At 44.3% G+C, this 21,682-nt stretch overlaps 1 protein-coding gene across 3 annotated transcripts in view; it reads left to right on the top strand.

The window, feature by feature from the left end:
* Positions 1-21,682, top strand: part of CRLF1 (cytokine receptor like factor 1) — a 30,861-nt gene that overhangs the window by 359 nt on the left and 8,820 nt on the right. For all 3 annotated transcript variants that reach the window (XM_054979174.1, XM_054979173.1, XM_054979175.1), the window contains exons 2-4: positions 17,237-17,515; positions 20,038-20,167; positions 21,100-21,269. In XM_054979174.1, coding sequence (XP_054835149.1) covers positions 17,237-17,515; positions 20,038-20,167; positions 21,100-21,269 — 579 coding nt within the window. The remainder of the gene's footprint in view (positions 1-17,236; positions 17,516-20,037; positions 20,168-21,099; positions 21,270-21,682) is intronic.

Genomic DNA, 21,682 nt, shown 5'->3' with positions numbered 1-21,682 from the left:
AGGTGGTAGGCAGATGGTGGTGAGAACTGATGGTGTGAAAGAGAGGAAGGGGAGAGAGGCGGGGAGAGATGCCAGCCAGGCATACGGAGGCGATGGTGATGGGAGTTTTATGGACGTTTGGGGATGCCCCGAGCAGAAAGCTATCGTAAAAAAAAAATTAAAACTATCTTCTCTTATTTATTTTTTTAAAAGCCAAATGGGCTCTTTTTGTTTATTTTTAGAGTGACTTTAAAAAAAAATTGAGAAGGAAATTCTTAATAAAAAAAATGCACAGGGAATCCAAAGGAAAGGTTTTTTTTTAAAGAAGAAAAAAGGAGATGGAAAGAAATATCAACCCTGTCAGCCAAACGTTCCGTAAAACAGGCCAAAGAATTAACACACTTTGCCACCAACAAAGAGTGATGAGTTTCTCTCTAAACAACCCCCCCCCCATTTTTATTCTTTAAGTGGCTCTGTCTTTCTCTTTTAAATACCTTTAGGGATTGGTTCAGTCCTCATGCACTCTTTTTAAAAATTGGAAACCACCTACAAAAACGAGCATTTTTTTTTCAAAGACTTCGTCCACCTACAGACATACTAGGTTCTATTTTTTTTGTGGGAGGGGGGATGCATTTGTCAAGTCAGCTCCACGAAGAAAAAGATAAATGAGAAGGTTTTAATTCTAGAACAGTGTTTTTGGGAAGAGGGGGGGTTGGATCTAATTTAAGATGCCTCCCCCCCCCCCCCACGACCCATGCATTTGATTTTCAGAGACTGCACCACCAAACATTTTCTGTTGTAAAACTTTTATTTTATATGTTATCTTTTGGTCTTAAGGCTGGCTTGCAATCCTACCCCCCTCCCTTTAAGCATGCCAGAGTTAAGAAAAGGTGGGATTCGTGCACAAAAAGAAGACAATCCTTTTTTAAAATGGCACTTCTTCCTCTCTGTCCCGCCCCTATTTTTAGGAGACTTTTGAACTTTCTTGTGGTCTCAGCTAAAAAGCTTCCTTCGTAAATTAGCCTTGGGGGGTGGGTTGGAGGTGTTAGTTTTTAAAAAACAAATAATTTATCTTTGGGAGAGAAGTCCAGGAAGAAAAAAGGCACAGATCCAAAGAACTGGGTTTGCCTCTTTAATGTAGTATTTATATATAAAAACAGCAAGAGAGAGAACAAAAGAATCTGTAACTTATATATTGCAGTAAAACTGGTGTCCTCTCATTCCAGACAGAAAAAAATGTTCTATTCCCCCCATATGTATCTTAGAGAAAAGTGAAAGAGGGTTCGAACTTCTAGGGGTTTGACCCCCCCCCAAGGCTATTTAGTTTATTAAACAATTTACATGTGCACATACAGGTAAATTCTGATTTTCCTTGTTTTGTGGGATGTTTCTAACTGCAAATCCCACCCACTCTTTAGAAATTAAAAATCTTTAATCCAGATTCTTGGAGGTGATTGATACCATATTTACTTGAAAGGAAGACACCCTGAATATAAGATGACTCCCTGGATGTAGCTGTGTAGCGATAAAGAATTTTAAGCTGCCCCTTTCAAGGCCACCCCTTTCTTTCTAGATGTGTTTGATAAAAATTATCCACCCCTTCAGTCTTTTCAGATCAGATATCCTGTGTTATCTTGTTATCTTCCAACAGCTCCACCCCCAAACCCCTCTAAATTGAATGTCCCAAGACTCTCAATCACATTCCCAGGACATCTAGCATCATCTTCCAACTCAAACTTTTATTCTTTCCTGTGCTACTCCACTGGTGGACTTTCTATCCCCCCTTCCCACCAAGAGAGTAAAACAGAAAATAATTTCCCCTGGAAAACGGACATCTCTCCTAGTGATGGTTAAAAAATCACATTAAACCTCCAGTCCATCCACATCTTTTTACTATCTTCTCCACCCTGTAGCAAAGTTATATCAGTTGGCCTCGTGACTGCAGATTAATTTTTTCCCTGCGCCCCTTGCCCCATCCCAAAAGGTTAGATCTCAATCCTTGCAGAAAGAAACGGCAACCTTCCATTGTTGTCCCACAAAGAATTCTCTGGATATATTTTTGAATAAAAGACCCCAAAGAATCTATGGGTTCCACCTTGTAACTGATAACAGAGAATCTACACAACCTAAAGAGAGGGCAATAGACAACTTACCTCAAAAGCCTTCCCTAGAACTGTGTACCAAGACTCTTAGCCCCCAGAAGAAAAAGTAAACCCACCCCTCATTCTTCCTATGGATCACAGCCAAGTCGTTGGTTTTCTCCCCTCTCCTCACTTCATTGTAAATGAAAATATGATGGAAATATTCCTAATTACACACTATATGCTTTAAAGGAGAACAATCCAAGAAAAGATCCCCCCCCCGAAGTCCTTGGCAGGGCTTGCCAATGGGGACTGAATGGGAAACTCTGATTTTATGATGGTTTGGAATGAAGACTGGAGACTCTTTGGAGCTGGTGGGGCATTTTCTCCACCACACTGAGAACAAAGTCTCATTCCCCCCCCCCCCACTCACAACACAACCTCTTCTTTGTCTTAAGAACAATGGAACTTCTTGATCAAAGTTTCCGAGGCAAAGGCCCTGGCTTTATTCTTTCTAATCCTATTAAATAATTTTGGTGTTTTGTGATTTTTTTACCATCTAAGGCCCAGACTCCGTACAGATAATTTTATGGCCACTGGGAGAACTTATTTAATTGGGAGTTAGACCAATTTTGAACTGGTATTTTAGGGGCCTAACAGATCTTGATTCAGAATACATTTCAGCAGGGAAAGAGCTCTGAAAGGATCAGTTCCCAGCTTGAGAATTCCCCCTCCTAACTTCTTCAGTCAACTTTAATTCACTGGGGGTGAACATCTTGCAGAGAAAGTGAACATGTGCGTGAGCGCATGGAGCATTTCTGAGCAAAGAGTGAACGAATTTCCACCCTGCTCCCCTGAAGAGCTGTAAACACAAATTAGACGTTCGTTCCTGGAGTGAATTTCATTTATTCCCAGAAGACAGGAGGTGATGGTTGTGGAGGAGATCCTTCGCTCTCCCCCCCCCCTTCTGGAACAGGAAGTTTACACTTCCTCTGTACGGTGAGAAATTTGTCCGAGGCAATGTTTTCAGAGAGCGTGTGATGTGTCGCTAGGCCAAGAAAAACTCCTGCCGCTGTTGGGACGGCTGGACACCCCCGGACTGAACAGTTTGTCCCAGGAACACAGTTTCCTAACACTTCGCAGTGCTGATACGGAGTGAAACCCAATGCCCGGACAGTGTGGGCTCAGAAACAGCACCTGTGTCCAAATTTCCATGCGCGGATGGGCCCCACCCTAGGGAATTCAGGCTAAGAGAAGCCTTCCCGCACCTCTTTCTCTTCGGTTGGATTTCCCCCCTTTTCTCCAAGAAGGTCAGAGAGAGAATAGGAAGCTTCTATAAAATATGGTTATTATTAAGTCTCTCTAGACATCATGGATGTGCCTGGACTAAGCCACACAATGAGCTTGAATAGACTCCCACCTCCCCAAGTGCTTACAATTTCATTCGGGAGGGAAGATATGTATAAGGCAGGTACATAAACTGAATTGCAGTAGGGCATGAAGGCAAATGTTTAGATTCTTCAGTGTACTTCCTTGCTTTGTAGTTGGTGAGTCAGGCTGGTATTGGTCACTTCTGATTGTTCTGGAGGGCTGGCTGTGTGAGTCCATTTTGGCATCGATAAGCAGGGGGCACCGGAAAGGCCAACAGCGTTTTATTCCGGCAGCACATCCCTAGGAATAAAATGTGGCTAGTCATTACAGTGCTGATAGATTCCTGTTAGTTTTGCAGATGGGAGCTGAGCGGCATATTGAGTGAGGCTGTGGCAGAGGCCAGATTTGAACGGTGGAGCCCACCCCACCCCCCACCGGTGTTCAACTGATGTGCAGAAGCGCATGTTTGCAGCCTGCGCATCTATAGCCACAAGCTCAGGTCAAATGGAAGCAAGCTCGAGGCTTGCAATCCTATGCTCATTTACTTGGATGTAAGTCCCCTTTGAAGCACATGGGACTCCTTAGGATCCAGCTGCAACCGCATTTGAGAGGGAAGCTGGCGCGCATTCCTGTTGCCTCAGCGTCATAAAATGTCTTTGCATCCCAGACTTTTAAGAGGACAATTGGGACAGCAATATTAGGCCAGCTGTTTTGCAAAAGAAAGTGATTTTCTGTGACGGTGTGCCATGGCCTGAAGAAGGGGCCGGGATTTCTGCTTGGGGAACAGTGCCTGTGTAGATTGGCATCCAAGGGAGGATATTTTGGTGGCCAGCCCCTCCCTTAGGAGCTAGGCAGCCCTGTCGCTTACTTGCAGCATTAAGCTCCGCTGGGCAGTATTCTTGGTCCCTGTGGGTGGCCTGCTCCTTCCTTCCTTCCCTCACTCCTTCCATTGGGGATATGTGCTCTCATCCTCCTCCCCTCCTGGTCTATTGGGAGGCCCTTTTCCAGGGCTGTTTTTGCCTCTCATCCCATGCAGGTGTGGCAGTGCAGCAAGCCACAACCGTGGCCCAGTAAGAATGGTGGCAGATTCCTCGGTGTGGCCAGGAGGGGATGCGGAGGGCGGGCAGTGGATCACCTGAAGTGGGGGGGGCATGCAGCTTTATTCCACATCCTTGGACAGCAGCCAAAGTCTGAGCCTTTGTGTCTTCTAAGCCGTGCAAGATTTTTGTTCAAACTGAATTTTGTGGAGAGGGTTGGACAGCCAGAATGGGCCATTCCAGACTCGTAGCCATCCCAGGGATCACATGGGCTGGAAGTCAGGATATTTCATTCAGTCTCTTCTCTCTTGTAATGTAAATCTGTTCCTAATTTTCCTTTGGCATGGACTCAGACCAGCAAAACTAGACAATTAAATTTGGACATAGATGATATTCTGTCTTAATGAGGATTATGTTTAATTTTCACATTCCAGTCAAACGCTAATTTATAATCCTGTGCAAGCTAACCCAAAAAGAATGCTACTGGATTGGACCAAAGGCTCATCTATTCCGGCATTCTCATTTTTGGCAGGTAGATTGCCTCTGAACATGGAAGTTTCTTTCCATTTATCATGCCTAATAGCAATTGCTATGAATTTGTGTTATCCCTTTAAGAAGCTGTCTAAACCTAGTGATTATCACTACATCTTGTGGCAATGAGTTCCACATAATAGGAACCAAAAGCTGGGGAACAGATGCCTGAACTTTGCTCATCTTCTTTGGTAACTCAACCGTGCAGCATTTATTTATTTAAAATATTTACCCCACACCCTCTCAATAAAGATACAAGCAAGGTGTGACAGATGGCTGTCAAGAAACGGCTTTGCTTTGTATCAACAGTGTTTGAGTCACAAGTTCTATTTGAGGCGGTTAACTTGAGTTGGCACATTCCTACATGCAAATCTTTGTAGTCTGTAGCTTGTAAACAAGCAACATGGTGGGTATGTTGGAGCCATCTCTGTTCTTTAGCAAAGATTGGACCAAAGGCTCATCTATTCCAGCATTCTCATTTTTGGCAGGTAGATTGCCTCTGAACATGGAGGTTTCTTTCCATTTATCATGCCTAACAGCCATTGCTATGAATTTGTGTTATCCCTTAGCAAAGATTTAATCTCATCCCAGTCACCAGTCTTGATATCATATTCTCTTCCCACTTGGCTACTTAATCTATAAATTCTAAAGTGCTTTTCAATGGCTAATTATTGTTCATAATATAATAACAATGTATTATTATTATTAATTGGTATGGCATCATCTGTGTGCTTCAGAGTTTCCTGAGCCCAGAATGACAGTGCCCTGGCCCTCAAGAAATTGACAATTTAAATCCTAATTGCAGTGACTGTGGAGTTATTTACTTATTTATTCGTTCTTCTGCCTTTCTCATATATAATATATGTATAACCCCAGGCGGATTATACAATGCAAGCCAATATGAACAACAGCTAGGACATTCAAAGAACAAACACAAACAGGGTGTGGGTTGCAAAAGTTTGAAAACAAGCGGAAATCTGAACACGGTGATGGTAACATTGCTGAAACAAAGCAATAAGTAATTAAACATGACATCTTTAACTATGTGGAAACTACTCAGTAGGAGCATATCTACGTCAACAGGCAGTACCCAGTAGAACAGTCTACAGCCCCTGTCACTCTAAGCATCTCTCTGAGCCATTTCTTACAGCACAGCCCCATTGAGTAAAAAAAAGTCCCGCCCCCCCCCGAATAATTCTGTTTTGCAAAGTTTGCAGAAAGTCAAGAGCTTTCCTGACCCCCTCAGGCAAGCCTTTCCAATATGGTGGGAGATACCACAGAGAATGCACATTCACGGGAATTGATAATGACTCCAAGAAAGTCAGATCCCACTGCTGCCACAAACTCACTTAGACAAGCCAGTCTCCCCATGGGCTGTATAGAGAATCGTACCAGTTAACTTTGCAGGGCTTTTGCCAGGGTTACTTTGATAAGGTGGATGAGATGCTAAATACAGTTGGGTTTTGATTCAAGTCGCTGGTTCTCAGTTATAAAAGCCCTTTGCGACTCAGGCCCCATATATTTTTTTTGTATCACCCCTGTGCCTGTTAAGATCTGTTCCACATTGTGACCACAGAATTTTGGCCCAATTCTGGGCAGCATGACTGCAGTGCCTTTTCAGCAGTAGCCCCAAATGGTTTCCGTACTGCTTTCTGTCTGCAGGATCTCCAACATGGTCCTTTTTAGGATGGCTTTTAATTAATTTATAGTCAGCAAACTGGCAGACGTTTGATCTAAGATCTTGTACATATTTTAATTTTGTGCATCCTTTCCCCCCTTCATATCTCTTTCCTTGCATATTATTAGGCACATTAACTGTATTTCATGATGACCGCAGTTCAATATTAAAGTTCTCTGGAGAGTTTCTTCATACCCAGGCCGAAACTGCAGCCGTCCTATTCCCATGACCGGATTAATGACAGCTGATAAAAATATTGCCATTGAGTATCACTGCCAAAATTTTCATCAGCCTTGTAGAAAACAGACACAAAACCAAGATGGGCAAAAGATAATAGGTGGGATAAAAATAATTCAGATTTTACTTTAAAAATGGGCACATTCATATACCCCTAAAGGATGCATAAATAAATCTACAGTTTCGTCTTTGCTGCAGAGCTCTGCACAGTATATCTGGAGGGCCACCTATTTTTAAAAATATTTACTTAACACGTCTAAATGCCTCACTGTCCAAAGCATGTTTGAGGCCCTTTCCAAGTAAAATCATGTCCAAACGTTAATGGAGCAGTAGACACATGAAGTAACAAAATAAAATGTCATACAACAGCAGGACAGAACTAGAAATCAGAAGTCTTAAAAAAAAAGATGGTCATTTGCAGAGAGCCTTTCCAAATGGGTGAAAAATATTTTACAAAACAGCAATTTACAGATGCCTGGCAGAATTAAAGGTTGTCACTTGGTACTGAAACAGATTTGGGTCTAGGTTAGGCATGACTGCAGAAGCCCCCCCCCCCAAAAGACCTTTCCTATGATCTCCCCTTCTCCAGAAACATTTATGACTCCATCTTTGCTGTTTCTCTTTATTTTCTTGAGTACAGGGTAGGTAATTTATTTTTAGTGCCTTCATTTGTTTGAGAGGATGTCTTAGATGGTTTTAAACAATTCTGTGGCTGTCTTAGATTTCATCTTGAAAGGGCACGAGAAGGCTTGTTAGTCACAAGGCAGGGGATAAAGGAAGAATGGGAGAGGGAAACTGAGGCACAGAGTGAGGGGGAAGAAAAGGAGGGAGGGGGACAGAGAGAGAGAGAAAGAGGCAGATACTTGGGGCGATGCAGAAAACGAAAGAATGATTTCCAGAAAAGAAGGAAAGAAAGAAAAGTTCAGAGGGAGGGAGAGCAGGATGGATGTAGTGGCACGTTCTTGTTGCTTGTGTTGCAATTTAGGAGATGAGGTTTAAGACAACAGAGGGGGTAATCTGAAATGGACAACAGAAGAGAAGAGTGGGTGAGGAAGAGTGGGGTGCTCCACCCCAGAGATAAACTAGAGCTGGGAGGCATCAGCCAGATTGCCAAGGTCACAAAGACTGACCATTTGGGTCTGGATGGGGGTTGAATCCATCTGCCCGGCCTCATTTCGGCCATCTCTGGACTTCGACTTTCCCAGCTGTTTGTATCTACACCAGCAACACCTATTGGTACATGGGGCTGGTAAGAGCCAGGGTCCGTATCTTGGACTCTGTTTGCTTGGGGATTTGTCATGGCTGCAGAAGTCTATGCCACATTACTGGGGCATAGCTTGTGGCTCAAACAGTGTAGCTGCTGGGCAGTGGGAGGCAAAATTATTTACCATGTTCGTCACCTTGATTATTCCTCTGCAAAGTTAATAAAAGCGGTTTGATCCCCAACTCTCTCTCTTTTTTGCCCTGTCCTCGTCTCCTTCTGAATCCTCCTCCGTAAGGAGGCAGTTAATTTTGCTGTATCTCTGTAGTTGGATCTCTCAACAAGCTTCTGATGCGAGGCACAGCAGAGTTGTCTCCAAGGAGGCTGCTTACTGCATCTCTGAATGAGTCACTGCTCTCGGCTAAATGAGCATTCACTGACCCAGGAGCTCATGCACACACAAAGGGGAAATTACCTCTTCAGATGGTGGGTGATTCTTCCTTTTAAAAAGAGTCCAGTAGCACCTTTAAGACTAACCAATTTTATTGTAGCATAAGCTTTCGAGAATCAAGTTCTCTTCGTCAGATGCATGGTACAGATAAGCCTTTTGGGGTGCAGATGTTGAATACGTGTCTGATCTGAATTCAGCTGTCGAGATCTCATGGAACTGAAACAGCCCTGCCAAGTAGACAAAGCTGAGAGAGAACGGCCATCGCACCAGCTTTGCAGCTGAACAGAGATTTCAGTGAGGAGTGAGACAGCTTGGTCCACACTTGACGGTATCTGCTAGGCTGCATATGCTTTAGCGGGCCCTGCCACCCCCATCATTTCTCTGTCATTGGGATTGGATTTCTACCATCACTGCAATGTGTTGTCTCCATTCATGTTGCAATTCCTTGACAGATCAGAAACCAAGATGCTGCAAGTTCTTTTTCGTTGCTCCTGTTTCCTCAAGAGGCTCGGCAGCAATCTGGGAACGGGTCTCAGAACACCTGGAGAATTCCTACAACTTGTGTTGGGTCAAGAGGCCCCAATTAACTAACTGAGCAGAAGTCCCCAGCTAAATCAAGCTAGCTCGGATGTTATAATCCGGGGGGGGGGGGGCGGGGGGAGGTCAGGATTTGCTGGACCTAAGAGAGAAACAGAACTTTCACTGTGAGGGGAGGGGGTGGAGGGGAGGAATTAAACCTTTAGAATTTTTATCAGCATTTTAGATAATCTCATTCCGCAAGATTTAGAATCCTAGAACTGGGTAGTTCCTCAAGGTTTACAATCTCTGATTTATTTTAATAAAGACCCTTTGAGAAAACTTTGAAACAAGTAAAAGTATAGTTTTGCTGGATCAGACCAAAGTTCTGTCCAGCCCTGCATCCTGTATCCAGAGGTGATCAACCAGCTTCTAGCATTTGGAGGTAGACAGCGGCTGGGCACGGGGGCTCCATTTAGCTGGTCTAGCCAATAGCCACTGAAAGGCCTGCTGTCAAAATGTAAAATAGTAAAGAGTCCAGTAGCATCTCTAGAGAGCTGTGGTTCTCGAAAGCTTATGCTGCAATAAAGTTGGTTAGTCTTAAAAGTGCTACTGGACTCTTTACTATTTTGCGACTACAAACTAACACAGCTAACTCCTTTAGATCTATAAAAATGAACGGGCAGACTGAACTGTTTTATCTGCTGCAGAGCCCTGTTTCCAACTGCTCTCAGATAGATGCCTCTGGAAATTCAAAGCCCTCTTCGGGGCTTATTCCTTGACCTCTTGTATACAGATGTAGGCTATCTGGGAATATGGAGGTTCCATTTACAGGTTGCTGTATGCCCCATTTCTATTGCTAAGTTCATCCTCTATCAATGGGTCTTAGCCTGAGATCCACCAACGAGGTGGTGCCTGTGGACTTGTGATGGGTTTCCTGACACCCATTTGCTTTTCCCCCTACATTAAATAATGAGCAGACTTTCTTTGGGCAGCAGGGGCTTTAGAAGAAACCATGGGGCACTCAGTCAGAGGAGGATACTTGGCTTGCAACCTCCTAACAAATTTATGATTTTTCGGCCGATTCCGCACGGCTTACCTGAAGCCGGGACATTGTGGAACATGCTGGGAAAAACGCGGAAGATCGTGTTTTCTCACGTGAGTTTTGTGTGACATCGCGCAAGAAAACGCAATCTTCCGCATTTTTTCTGGCATGTTCCGCGTCCCGGCTTCAGGTAAGCCGTGCAGAACCGGCCCTCCTCTAGTAGGCCCTTGGTAGCTATTTTGTGGGGGTCCCTATTTCTTTTCCCCAACATCCAGAAATTGCCAGAGGGGCTCAACGAGTTTGGGCCTAACAAGTTTTTGTGGACACAACTAAACCAGCAGTGACCATCTTGTGGCAATCAGTTCCTTAACTTAATTTTGCACCAGTGTTTATCTTCCTTTTCCTTTGTCCCGAATCTGCTGAGGGGGATATTCTAGTATGCAAATGGAAGAAAAATTGGTTTCCATTCCATCCAATCCCTCCATGTCAGGTAAACCATGATAATTTGAACGGTTCATAAATACATCCACTTAATAATTAATACGTGCATTTTGAAAAACAAGCAATCTGCCATTTCATATGATTCAAAACCCACCCAGCCCATTAATTCAGTTCCCCTCGCAAAGATGTTTAGTGATTCTGACGCTGGCTGTTGTTTTTTAAAAAGCCTCCTCTAGTGTATTACTGTCTAAAAAATAATATCTGTTATGTCAGTTATGTCATCTGGAATTAAAAATAACCACCCTAAAATGTATACATATGATCATCTCTATAGCCACGCTTTTTAGGTTCAATAATTTGACTTCTAACCTTTTGAAGCATCTTCCAACTGCAATCATAATTTTTTTAAAAAAAAATTGACAAAAGAGACTGTTTTGTAAAATGTAAATATTACAAATTCAGTCTATCAAAGAAACACTGCACAAAATCCTATCTTATTTTCTCCCTTTCAGCTTGGTTTGACTCCCATCCCCGCAAAGGTTTTGTGACAAGCAGGGGTCATTTCGTAGAAAATGAGCTGGAGGAACTCATTGGCATAACTCATTAGCATATGCCACACCCCTTGACATCACCAGAAGCGTGTCATTAGCATAACTGATTTGCATATGCCACGCCCCTGACATCACCTATCCTGGCTGGTTTGGACCCAATCCTGGCCATTCAGGGCCGAAATTGGGCCCAAAATGGCAAAAAGGGGCTGAAAAGGGCCGAAAAGGGGCCCAAAATGGTCAGGATTGGGCTGCTGCAGAGTGGGAGAGTGATCCACCACCCATCAGAGGCCCGATCCGGGCCCAAAATGGCTGAGAGTCAGGTGGGTGGGGCCACCTGACATGTGACCTCTTTGGGGAACTGCCGGAATTGCGTTCCTGTGTGTTCCCCCTTCGAAATGACCCCTAGTGACAAGGCAATCAATGACCTATAGCATGGACTGTGTGTGTGTGAAGGCCTATTAAAATGGATTCCTCTGCAGAGACTCAATTTGGGAAATATTCCCTAATTTGTGTCTCTCTCCCTGTCTGTATTTATGCCTTACATTGGTTGGAGTTGACGGAGTCTTGTTTAATTTTTGCTCTGTGGGAATCTTTAAGATATTGGTCTTGAATGTTTTCTTTTCTCCCCAAAGTCACTGAAACCGAAATCTCTGAGTGGATGGTGGTAGATGCACACGCGCTTCAATTCATGTTCATGGACACTGTAGCTCAGCCTGCTATTTTACACCTGACAGGAACTGAGAACTAGTTTGAACGGTTTTTATCTTCTTGTAGGACAATTGTGTGTGTGGTTTTTTCTGATCCTCTGTTTTAAGCAGAAAATAACCCCCTACTCTGGCTTTTAAATTTGTGAAGGGCAGGTGGTCACCGATTAAATTGTGAGTACGTCCGTTTTTGCAGCTATGGAATCACTGAGAGGATATTTCCTCGGAAATAATGACCAAAGAGATTTTGTGTATACAAGAGGGAACGTTTCAGATTAAAACAAGACTCATTCTTTTAAACTATATCTTCAATAGCTTTGCTGCTATCGAAAAGAGTCCAGTAGCACCTTTAAGACTAACCAACTTTACTGTAGCATAAGCTTTCGAGAATCACAGTTCTCTTCATCAGATGCATCTGACGAAGAGAACTGTGATTCTCAAAAGCTTATGCTACAATAAAATTGGTTAGTCTTAAAGGTGCTACTGGACTCTTTTCGATTTTGCTACTACAGACTAACACGGCTAACTCCTCTGGATATTTGATGCTATCATCTCTTTCCAACTGTCTGTGATGCATAATATATTTTTTTAATGCAGAAGTTTTAAACCGTATTTTTTAAAGGGATGTGATGTTTAAGCAATTACATTGGTGGTGGTGGAGAGTGCCCTCAAGTCATAGCTGACTTATGGCGACCCCTGGTGGGGTTTTCATGGCAAAAGACGAACAGAGGTGGTTTGCCGTCGCCTGCCTCTGCAACCCTGGTCTTCATGGCTGGTCTCCCCAATTACTAACCAAGGCCAACCCTACTTAGCTTCTGAGATCTGACGGGATCAGGCTCACTTGGGCTATCCAGGTCAGTTACATTAAATATTTTGATCATTTTCAGAGGTGCCCCTTAACTAGACAGATTTTTGTTTGCCAAGCTGTTAATTAATCGTGATGGAAGTACTGCAACCCCGGAGCACCCATGTTCTACAGCAGGCACTCTGTCCTCTTTCAGGAGCCTGCCCTGTGGTTCCATCCTGCATCAGTAACAACCCCAAAACCTATTCCCATGAATTGATTGTTTCAGTCATCTGCAGATGTAATTGATTCATCAACGGATTCAATTAATTGGCCCCATTTCTTCAAAGCAGGAGACAGCTTTTATATTTCTGGCCTTCTTTTATAAGTAAATACAAATGTTATTGTTACTAATAATTGAACAATTACTGAAGTCATGCCCATCAAGTTGTCATCTACTTCTGGAATCTGCCAAATAATTAGTTTTGAGAAGAAAAAGGGGGGGGGGAAAGATTGCCTGGCAGGAGGTGAGAAGAAAGCTTGCAATTTTTAATCAGGCTTTCCTCCGCTCACTTCCAGCTGTTTAAAACACCAATAATAAAAAAGGCAATAAAACCCAGCCATTCAAAAGAACAGAATAAATGTTTCCGACACCTTGGAAATGTGGTTTTACTTTTCAGTATTACTTAGCACCTGATCAGTAATTTTTTTAAAAATCAGAGAGCCATAAAACCTCTTGCAGGTACTCTGGGGCAAGCCAACATTCCACATCCTGGCTGTGTCTCTCTCTCTTTCTCACCCCCCCCCCTCCAGCCCCCTTGCTTTTTCCTCTCCAATTTGAAAATTTCACACCTTTCCCTTTTAAAACACATGTTCGAGTCTGTGTCTCCCCATCCTTCTAAAAACAACCGGCCTCTCTACATACTGAGGACAAGGGAAAGGTACCTGTTTCTCTGATGGCTGGACAGATGTGTTTTTCCAGGACTGCACAGTTTACCAAGCTTGGGACTTCCTTGTTTTGCAAATCTTGTCCCCCCTCCCTTCCCTCCTCCCGGCCCAAGCTGGTTCCAGAGATTAAATTATTGGCCTTTTTGAGGCCCAGTTGCAGGGTGGAATGAGATTCTCTCTTCTGCTGCTACGGTAATTGCCGGGTTGGATGTTCTGAACTGTAGCAATTCTAGGTTTGGTTCCAGGCCCCACGGCAGCTGCACCATCCGTGTGTTTTTCCTTTCTTTTGCAAAATGCTCCCTATACCACACAGTGCTGTTTGTTGTGGTTGCAGAGCCTTTTCTGAGATCTAGAAGTAGCTGGAAGGATGCTTTCCCTCTCAAAACACACCCTGACCGGATTCATATGTGACCTTTCAGGTGCCTTAAAATCTCTCATTTGTTGTTAGTATGCACACATGAGAAGCTGGAAGACAGTTTTCAACGAGCTTGTGCATGCATGGAACATAGGAAATGCTCGGAAAACAGGAAGATGGCTTTCAGTACATTTGTATATGCATAAATGCGCTTGCACATGCAGAAAAAAAATCAGAACATTTCAATGCATTTTTGCGTGCATGAAACAACTCAAGAAGGCAGTTTTCAGTGCCCTTCTATTGGGTTTCTCTATCAATCCCTGGCCATGCACAAAATGTGATTTTCTCTTACACTTCAGCCTTCCTTGGCTTTATGTTGTATGCATGATTTTGGCCACAGGCCTATCTTCCTTTCTTTCTTCACTGTATTTGGGCAGCTTACCACATCAGCTGTGGTAAGCCTTGCTCTGATATTCATTAGTAAAAGCAACTCTTTCTTTCTGAATCCTGGGTCAGTAGCCACCACTGCTGTCCAGTAGCAGTTCTCGGGAGGAAGGGCGCTCCAGTAGGCAGCGGATTCCCTGTAAGGAAGCCCAACAACAGCAATCGCCAGTGCCAGGTCTTTCAACCAAAACATATCAACAACACAACTATATTTGCCCTCAAAAACCTGCCAAACCTGTTAACCAAATGTGGTAGCAGATTGAGGCATACCAGCAGCCGTCTGTCCTGCAGCTCTCTGGAAATGAAAAATACCTTCTTCATGCTTTTGGTTCTTTGCTCCAAAATGCGGATTTCCACAGAGAGCAAGAGCTTGCAAAGCAGAAATAGCAATCTCACCCGCCTCTCCCTTGATGAGCCGCCTCAAGGGAATACCATGCAGAATTCATTCCAGGCACCAGTCCCTGGATACCTCAGCAGACCAAAGGAATTACCTTAATATTCAGTTGGCCTTTGGCTGAGTGGGACCAGATGTCCAGGATCTCAATCTCGTAGACTTCCCTTCCAACCGGAGGAGCAATTAGTGCGCATTTTTGCTTTGAGGAGAGGGGGATACAAGTTGGTAGAACAAAGAACCAAGATGGCCGCCTTTCAGCCATTGGCGATACAATCTCCAGGGAGCGGGAGAAACTGTTCTCAAAGCATAGGAGCAGGAACTCCTGGACTGGACTGGGTGGACGATTGGTTTGATCAGGGAGTGGGAGATGGGGCTGCTTCTCAAGAGTTTTTTGTCAGGATGATCCCATCTTCTCTTATTTTCTATGTTGCCATTCTCTTTCATGCTTTTCATCATCTATTGAGACAAAAATGACGCTGATTAACGCATCCATTTTAACTGGAATAATTTGGCATGAGGAAAGGGAAACATTAAAAAAAAACCCTCTTGGGTTTGTTTGTCACAGGGGGGAAATGAAAATTAAACGGGACAATCAAAGCAAAACAGATTTTCAAAATGCGGTCTCCTCCCGAATTTTCATGCGATAACAAGTGATTCAGTTGTGATTCATTTGCTCATGTGGATTGATTCCTAAAGTTGCTTCTTCTTCACTGGCGTGTCTTTTCATTGCCGCTCTGATGTATGTTGGTCCTGCTAGGTTAATAGCATTCCCATCTGACCAACTGATGTATCAAAAGACGACCGCTTCGAACCAATTTCCCCCTTCCAACGTATATTGGAACTTGCCCCCCAAGACTGTGTGTGTGGATTATCGCCATCTTGTGGCAGCTGCCAAAAGGACACCTACAAGTCTCCCAACAATGGATGGACTATGGAGGTTCTTGGAAACTACAGTCCATCGTTCTGGCACATCCCTTTCCCCAGGCAAAGCTCACTCTCAATCACTTCTGTGATCCTAAATCTGCTTTCTTCATCAGGTTTCCTAAGCACCAGAAAAGCAGCATGCATCAGGCCTGTCAATGGATATTGGGCTACAACAAGCCCAATAGAGCTTCCATGATTAGAGGCAGTCTACCTTGGACTGCTGAACTCTGGAGGCTGAGCTTCCCATGGCAGCTGGTTGGACCCAGGGTGCTAGATGGTCTTGATCCAGTAAGGCAATTCTTAAGGCAAAATAGACCCCTATGCATACCACCTTGAATTCCATGTCAAATAATACTAAATAATCAGGAATCACAGTGGACCTGCTTCTTGGTCTTATGAATTGGCCAGATCCCAGGGTGCTGTTCTAGCTTGCCTAGTGCATCCAGAAGTGAAGGTCTGAGGGCTGGATGTCCCTAGGTAGCAGCACATAAAGGGGAAGGGAACTTTCTCTCGGAACTGGACCTGTGGAAAAAAGGGTCCCATAGTCTGTCCTCTTGAAAGGTCCAGTTGTAATGGCAGAACCCTCCCCATCACCTCGTTACATTTGTGGATGTTGTCATGGAATTTTATTGGCCATAGTTCCAAAAACTTTCATCCTGGGCTGATTTTTTTTTGTCTTTCCTATCGTTAGTCTACCCTGACCTGGATAGCCCAGGTGAGCCTGATCTTGTCAGATCTCAGAAGCTAAGCAGGGCCAGCCTTGGTTAGCAATTGGATGGGAGACCTCCAACGAAGACCAGGGTTGCGGAGGGCAGGCAATGGCAAGACACCTCTGTTGATCTCTTGGCAGGAAAACCCCAGCAGGGGTCACATAAGTCAGCTATGACTTGAGGGCACTCTCCATCACCACCATTATGCCACAATTAATAATGTTAAAATGTATTGAGCTGCCACTCTGTCCTCCTCAAAGACTTTTAGAAATTTCTACCCCAGCCTGTTGGCAGTTCCTGCCATTTTTTGTCACTCCTCAGTAAATAACGAACATTGAAGTTGAGGGGTCACAGCTCTATCCTCCATAAAAACTTTTAGAAACTTTCACCCAGCCTTAGGAGTTAGCCATGTTAGTCTGTTGTTGCAAAACAGTAGAGTCCAGCAGCACCTTTAAGACTAACCAACTTTATTGTAGCATAAGCTTTCGAGAACCACAGCTCTCTTTGTCAGATGCAACTTTATTGTAGCATAAGCTTTCGAGAACCACAGCTCTCTTCAGCAGATGCAACTTTATTGTAGCATAAGCTTTCGAGAACCACAGCTCTCTTCAGCAGATGCATCTGACGATGCATCTGATGAAGAGAGCTGTGGTTCTCGAAAGCTTATGCTACAATAAAGTTATTTAGTCTTAAAGGTGCTACTGGACTCTTCCTCATATGCAAATGTATTACCAGGGAGAAGGCGAGGATGCTGTCGTCATGCCTGGCCCAAACAGCTCCAGTGTTGTTTCTGAATGCAGCCAATGAGCCAAGAAAGACTGATCTGTTATATTTTATTTTCCTTCTTGCTGCAGACCCAGCAGTCATATCTCCCCAAGACCCCACCCTCCTCATCGGCTCTTCACTGACAGCCTCCTGCTCAGTTGACGCTGGTTCGAGCCTGAGAGCCGAGGATCTTTACTGGACTCTAAATGGCCGACGGCTCCCGGCGGAGACCTATGAGGTCCTCAATGCCACCACGCTGAGCGTGACCATCTCCAGTTTGAATGGATCACAGCAGCAGTCGGGGGATAACTTGGTCTGCCACAGCAGGGATGGAGGCATCTTGGCCGGGTCCTGTCTCTACATAGGATGTACGTTCAAACTGCATTTCTTCTTTCCCCTAAAAGATCAGGATGGGTAGCCGTGTTAGTCTCTCTGTAGCAGTAAAAAAAGCAAGAGTCCAGTAGCACCTAAAAGACTAACAAAATTTGTGGTAGGGTATGAGCTTTCGTGAGTGGATACACTTGGGGGATACACTTCTGGGTGGTAGTGTATGTGAAAGAGATCTTGGGGTAAGAGTGGACTGTTAACTAAATATGAGCAGTCAGTGTGATGCGGTGGCAAAAAAGGCAAACTCAGTCTTGGGTTGTATCAAAAGGGCCATTGCATTGAAATCGCAGGAGGTCATAGTCCCTCTCTGTACTGCCTTGGTCAGGCCACACCTGGAGTACTGTGTGTAGTTCTGGAGGCTTCTCTTCAAAAAGGATGTGGACAAAATCGAGAGGGTGCAGAGGAGAGTGACAAGGATGATCAGGGGTCTGGAGACTGAGCCCTATGAGGAAAGGCTGAGGGCCTTGGGAGAAGAGGAGTTTGGAGAAGAGGAGGTTGAGGGGGGGACATGATTGCTCTCTTTAAATATTTGAAAGGCTGTCATTTGGAGGAGGGCAAGGAGCTGTTCCAGTTGGCAGCAGAGGGTAGGACCCGAAGCAATGGGCTTAAATTACATGCACAAAGGTACCGGCTGGATATTAGGAAAAACTTTTTCATGGTCAGAGTAGCTCAAAGGTGGACTCAGCTGCCTAGGGAGGTGGTGAGCTCCCCTTCACTGGCAGTTTTCAAGAAGAGGCTGGATGAATATTTGTCAGGGATGCTTTAGGCTCATCCTGCATTGGGCAGGGGGTTGGACTAGAAGGTCTGTATGGCCCCTTCTAACTCTGTGATTCTGTGATTCACAGCTCACTCCTTCAGATAGCGAAGTGAGTTGTGACTCAAGAAAGCTCATACCCTACCACAAATTTTGTTAATCTTATAGGTGCTGCTAGACTCTTGATCTTTTCTCCTAAAAAGAGCAATGCACCAGACATTGGGAGATACAACCATGTTATTAACTTGTGGAACTCATTGCCAAAAGATATAGTGAGGGCCACTAGATTAACAATGCAATCCTAAGAAGAGTGACTTTTAGAACTCAAGAGGGCTTAGACTGGAGTCACTCTTAGGATTGCACTGTAAATGTCTTTAAAAGGGGATTAGGTAGGTTCAGTAATGGCTATTAGTTATGATGGCTACATGGAATCTGTGGCACAGTTTAGTAATTTCAGATTCTGGACTTCGTGGTCTTTCCACCTCCTCTTAAATAGTAACATGTACGTCAAATGCAAAGCAGCAATCTGCTTTCCTCAGCCTTGATGGCACCCCTGAATGGAACCTCTCTGTTCAGAGGCAATCTACCTTTGAATACTTGTTCAGCAATGGAAAGATGCCTCCAACGCCATGCCTTCTGTGGGCATCTTCGTGGCTGTGGTGGGAAACAGGATGCTAGATTCAATGGACCATCCTGTCCTTATGCCATAGTAAACCTTAGACCGGGTCAGACGGTTGACCCACCTGGCTTAGAACAGACTCCTCCAATTGGCAGCAGAAGCTATTTCTAGAACTGCAGATCGAGTATTTTTTCACTGAAGAATCAGGGATTGAGTGCAAAGCAGGGGCTCCTCAACTGAGCTACACTTGTAGTAAGATGCAGAGGAGTTAGCCGTGTTAGTCTGTAGTAGCAAAATCAAAAAGAGTCCAGTAGCACCTTTAAGACTAACCAACTTTATTGTAGCATAAGCTTATGCTACAATTTATTGTACCATAAGCTTATGCTACAATTTATTGTACCATAAGCTTATGCTACAATAAAATTGGTTAGTCTTAAAGGTGCTACTGGACTCTTTCTGATTTTACTTGTAGTAAGAACCACCTCAAAAAGTAGCGGACACTGTGAAAGATCACAGTGATACTTGGGGGTTGGGTGGGTATGTGACTTGCATTGCCCTTGACACCCTACCACCTTGCTATGGTGCTGTCCGCCATACGAGACTGTCTTTCACAGCCACCTTTTGGCTCCCCCGCACTACGTTAATGCTTCTCACACGCACAGCCCCCTAACACAAACCAGCCCTCTCTGCTTCTGACATCTCTGCATTTACAGCTCATCCAAGACCTTTAACCGATAAAAACGTTCTTTCCCCTTGTCCGGGGAGTTTATTATGAGACATGCCGTTGTAGTCAACAAGAACCGTCTTTTTTTTTTCCAAGAGAAAAGCTATTTTGGCAAGGCTCTGCCAAATCACAGTTGTCCGAATCAATAATCGTAAGATTTTTATCGCCGGCTATTTTTAATACTCGCTCAGCAAAGATTCTCAGAATATGGAAATTGCAACTGGGAACGGCGTTTTCTCCTACCCGCCCTGACTGCTGTTCCCTACAGGGCTGTGTTTCAACACTGGTGCCAAAGGAGTGTTGCTATTTTAAAAACCAATTGGCGTGTTCTTTCTGTGGGTTTGGAGGGTTTGCTTTCTGCTCACGCTCTGGTTCAATTAATATATTTATAATTTATTTCCTCTAGTGCCCCCAGAGAAGCCAACCAACATTTCTTGCTGGTCCAAGAACATGAAGGATCTTACCTGTAAGTGGGCACCTGGGACAGAAGGGGAGACTTACCTGCATACCAATTACACTCTCAAGTACAAACTAAGGTGAGGACACTGAGAGGAAACCGCATTACAAGGTTGTTGTTATTTTTTTTACAAAAAAAACATGGTCAGATATTAATTTGTAAAAATACAGTGCCAGGATCCATGCCTGCCCAACAGGGCCACGATACAAACTCACTTTGCTTTTGGATTTGTTTTGACTATCCCAAAGAAGGGACTCTGAGAGTTCAATAGAAAGGACTAGGGGTTTGTCGTGCAGTTCTCGAGCGAAATCGCACCGGAAGGACAACTGTTGTTCCGGGAGTTCGGCGCGATATTCCGTGGCTGGTAAGCAGTGTGAAAACGGCCCCAGTCCCCTTTTAAACCTGTTTAAGCTAGTGGACATCACCACCCCATCCTGTGGCAGTGAGTACCGTAAGCTAAGTTATGCACTCTGTGAAAAAGAACTTTATTTCGTCTGTCCTGAATCCACTGCTCGTCAATGTCACTGGATGACCTTACATTCTTCGTGGAGGAGAGAAACTTCTCTCTAGCTATGCATAATGTAATAATTCACTTTGCCCCACCCTTAATCTCCCCTTTTCGGAGTGAAAACAGACAGTGTACATTTTGTAGCCATGCACTCAAGCTATGTAGAGTGTTTGTGGTCACTTGGCGGCCTGGCTAATGTACTCTGCAGAATAGATGTAAACGGCTGTTTGCTTTAGAAGCCTTTTACTTTTACAGGAACCAGGCTTTAGGGCTTAGCCTATGTAGAGGGGTGGCATTCCTTGATACATCTCCATTCAAACTTTGGCTATTCAGCCTGTCCAATCTGGCTACTGTATCTAATCACAGACCCAGGCTGCAGGAGGAAAAGTCAAATCTTTTCCAAAGTGCTTGGCGATCCCCTGAAATTTGCAACCCCGGAATAGGAGAAGCTGGATACTGAGCAAGGGCTGGTTGTGGGACTAATCGTTCCATTTGCTTCCTAGGTGGTATGGGAGGGATAACACCTGTCAGCAGTATCACACGGCTGGGCCATATTCCTGCCACATCCCCAAAGACCTAGCTCTCTTCACACCTTATGAAATCTGGGTCGAGGCTTCCAACCGACTTGGGGTGGCTGTGTCCGAAGTGGTCATGCTGGACATCGTCGATGTTGGTAAGGCTGGGTTCCCTCTTCCTTCGTCGGCCCTCACTAAATTCTTTCCAAGTCAAATGGGCTCCGGAGCGTCGAGGGGCGATGAGCTTGTGTGAACAGGCTGCTCCCGGATCAAAATGCCACTCACAGACCTGTCAAATCACCTCAGGCGCAAGTGTGTGCGTGTGTGTGTGTGTGTTTGACAGACTCTAGTTGCATGCTAATTTGGAATGTTCTTCCCTACAAAAAAAATTAAAAAGACTTCCTTCAAGACAATCGCCCCCAGCATTTCAAGGAGAAAGGGCCCAGTCCAATTATCGTCTTGCTGTGCTAGATCTCTACTTGCAAGGACATTTTCCCACATGGAACATTTTTAAAAAATGCAAAATCCCTCAACCTCAAGTCTGAGTCCAGACTCCACCATCTTATTGAAT

The sequence above is a fragment of the Eublepharis macularius genome, chromosome 5 (genome assembly GCF_028583425.1).
Source record: "Eublepharis macularius isolate TG4126 chromosome 5, MPM_Emac_v1.0, whole genome shotgun sequence".
Classification (NCBI taxonomy): Eukaryota; Metazoa; Chordata; class Lepidosauria; order Squamata; family Eublepharidae; genus Eublepharis; species Eublepharis macularius.
The sequence above is the reverse complement of the archived record's forward strand: the minus strand, read 5'-3'. Positions and strand labels throughout refer to the sequence as shown.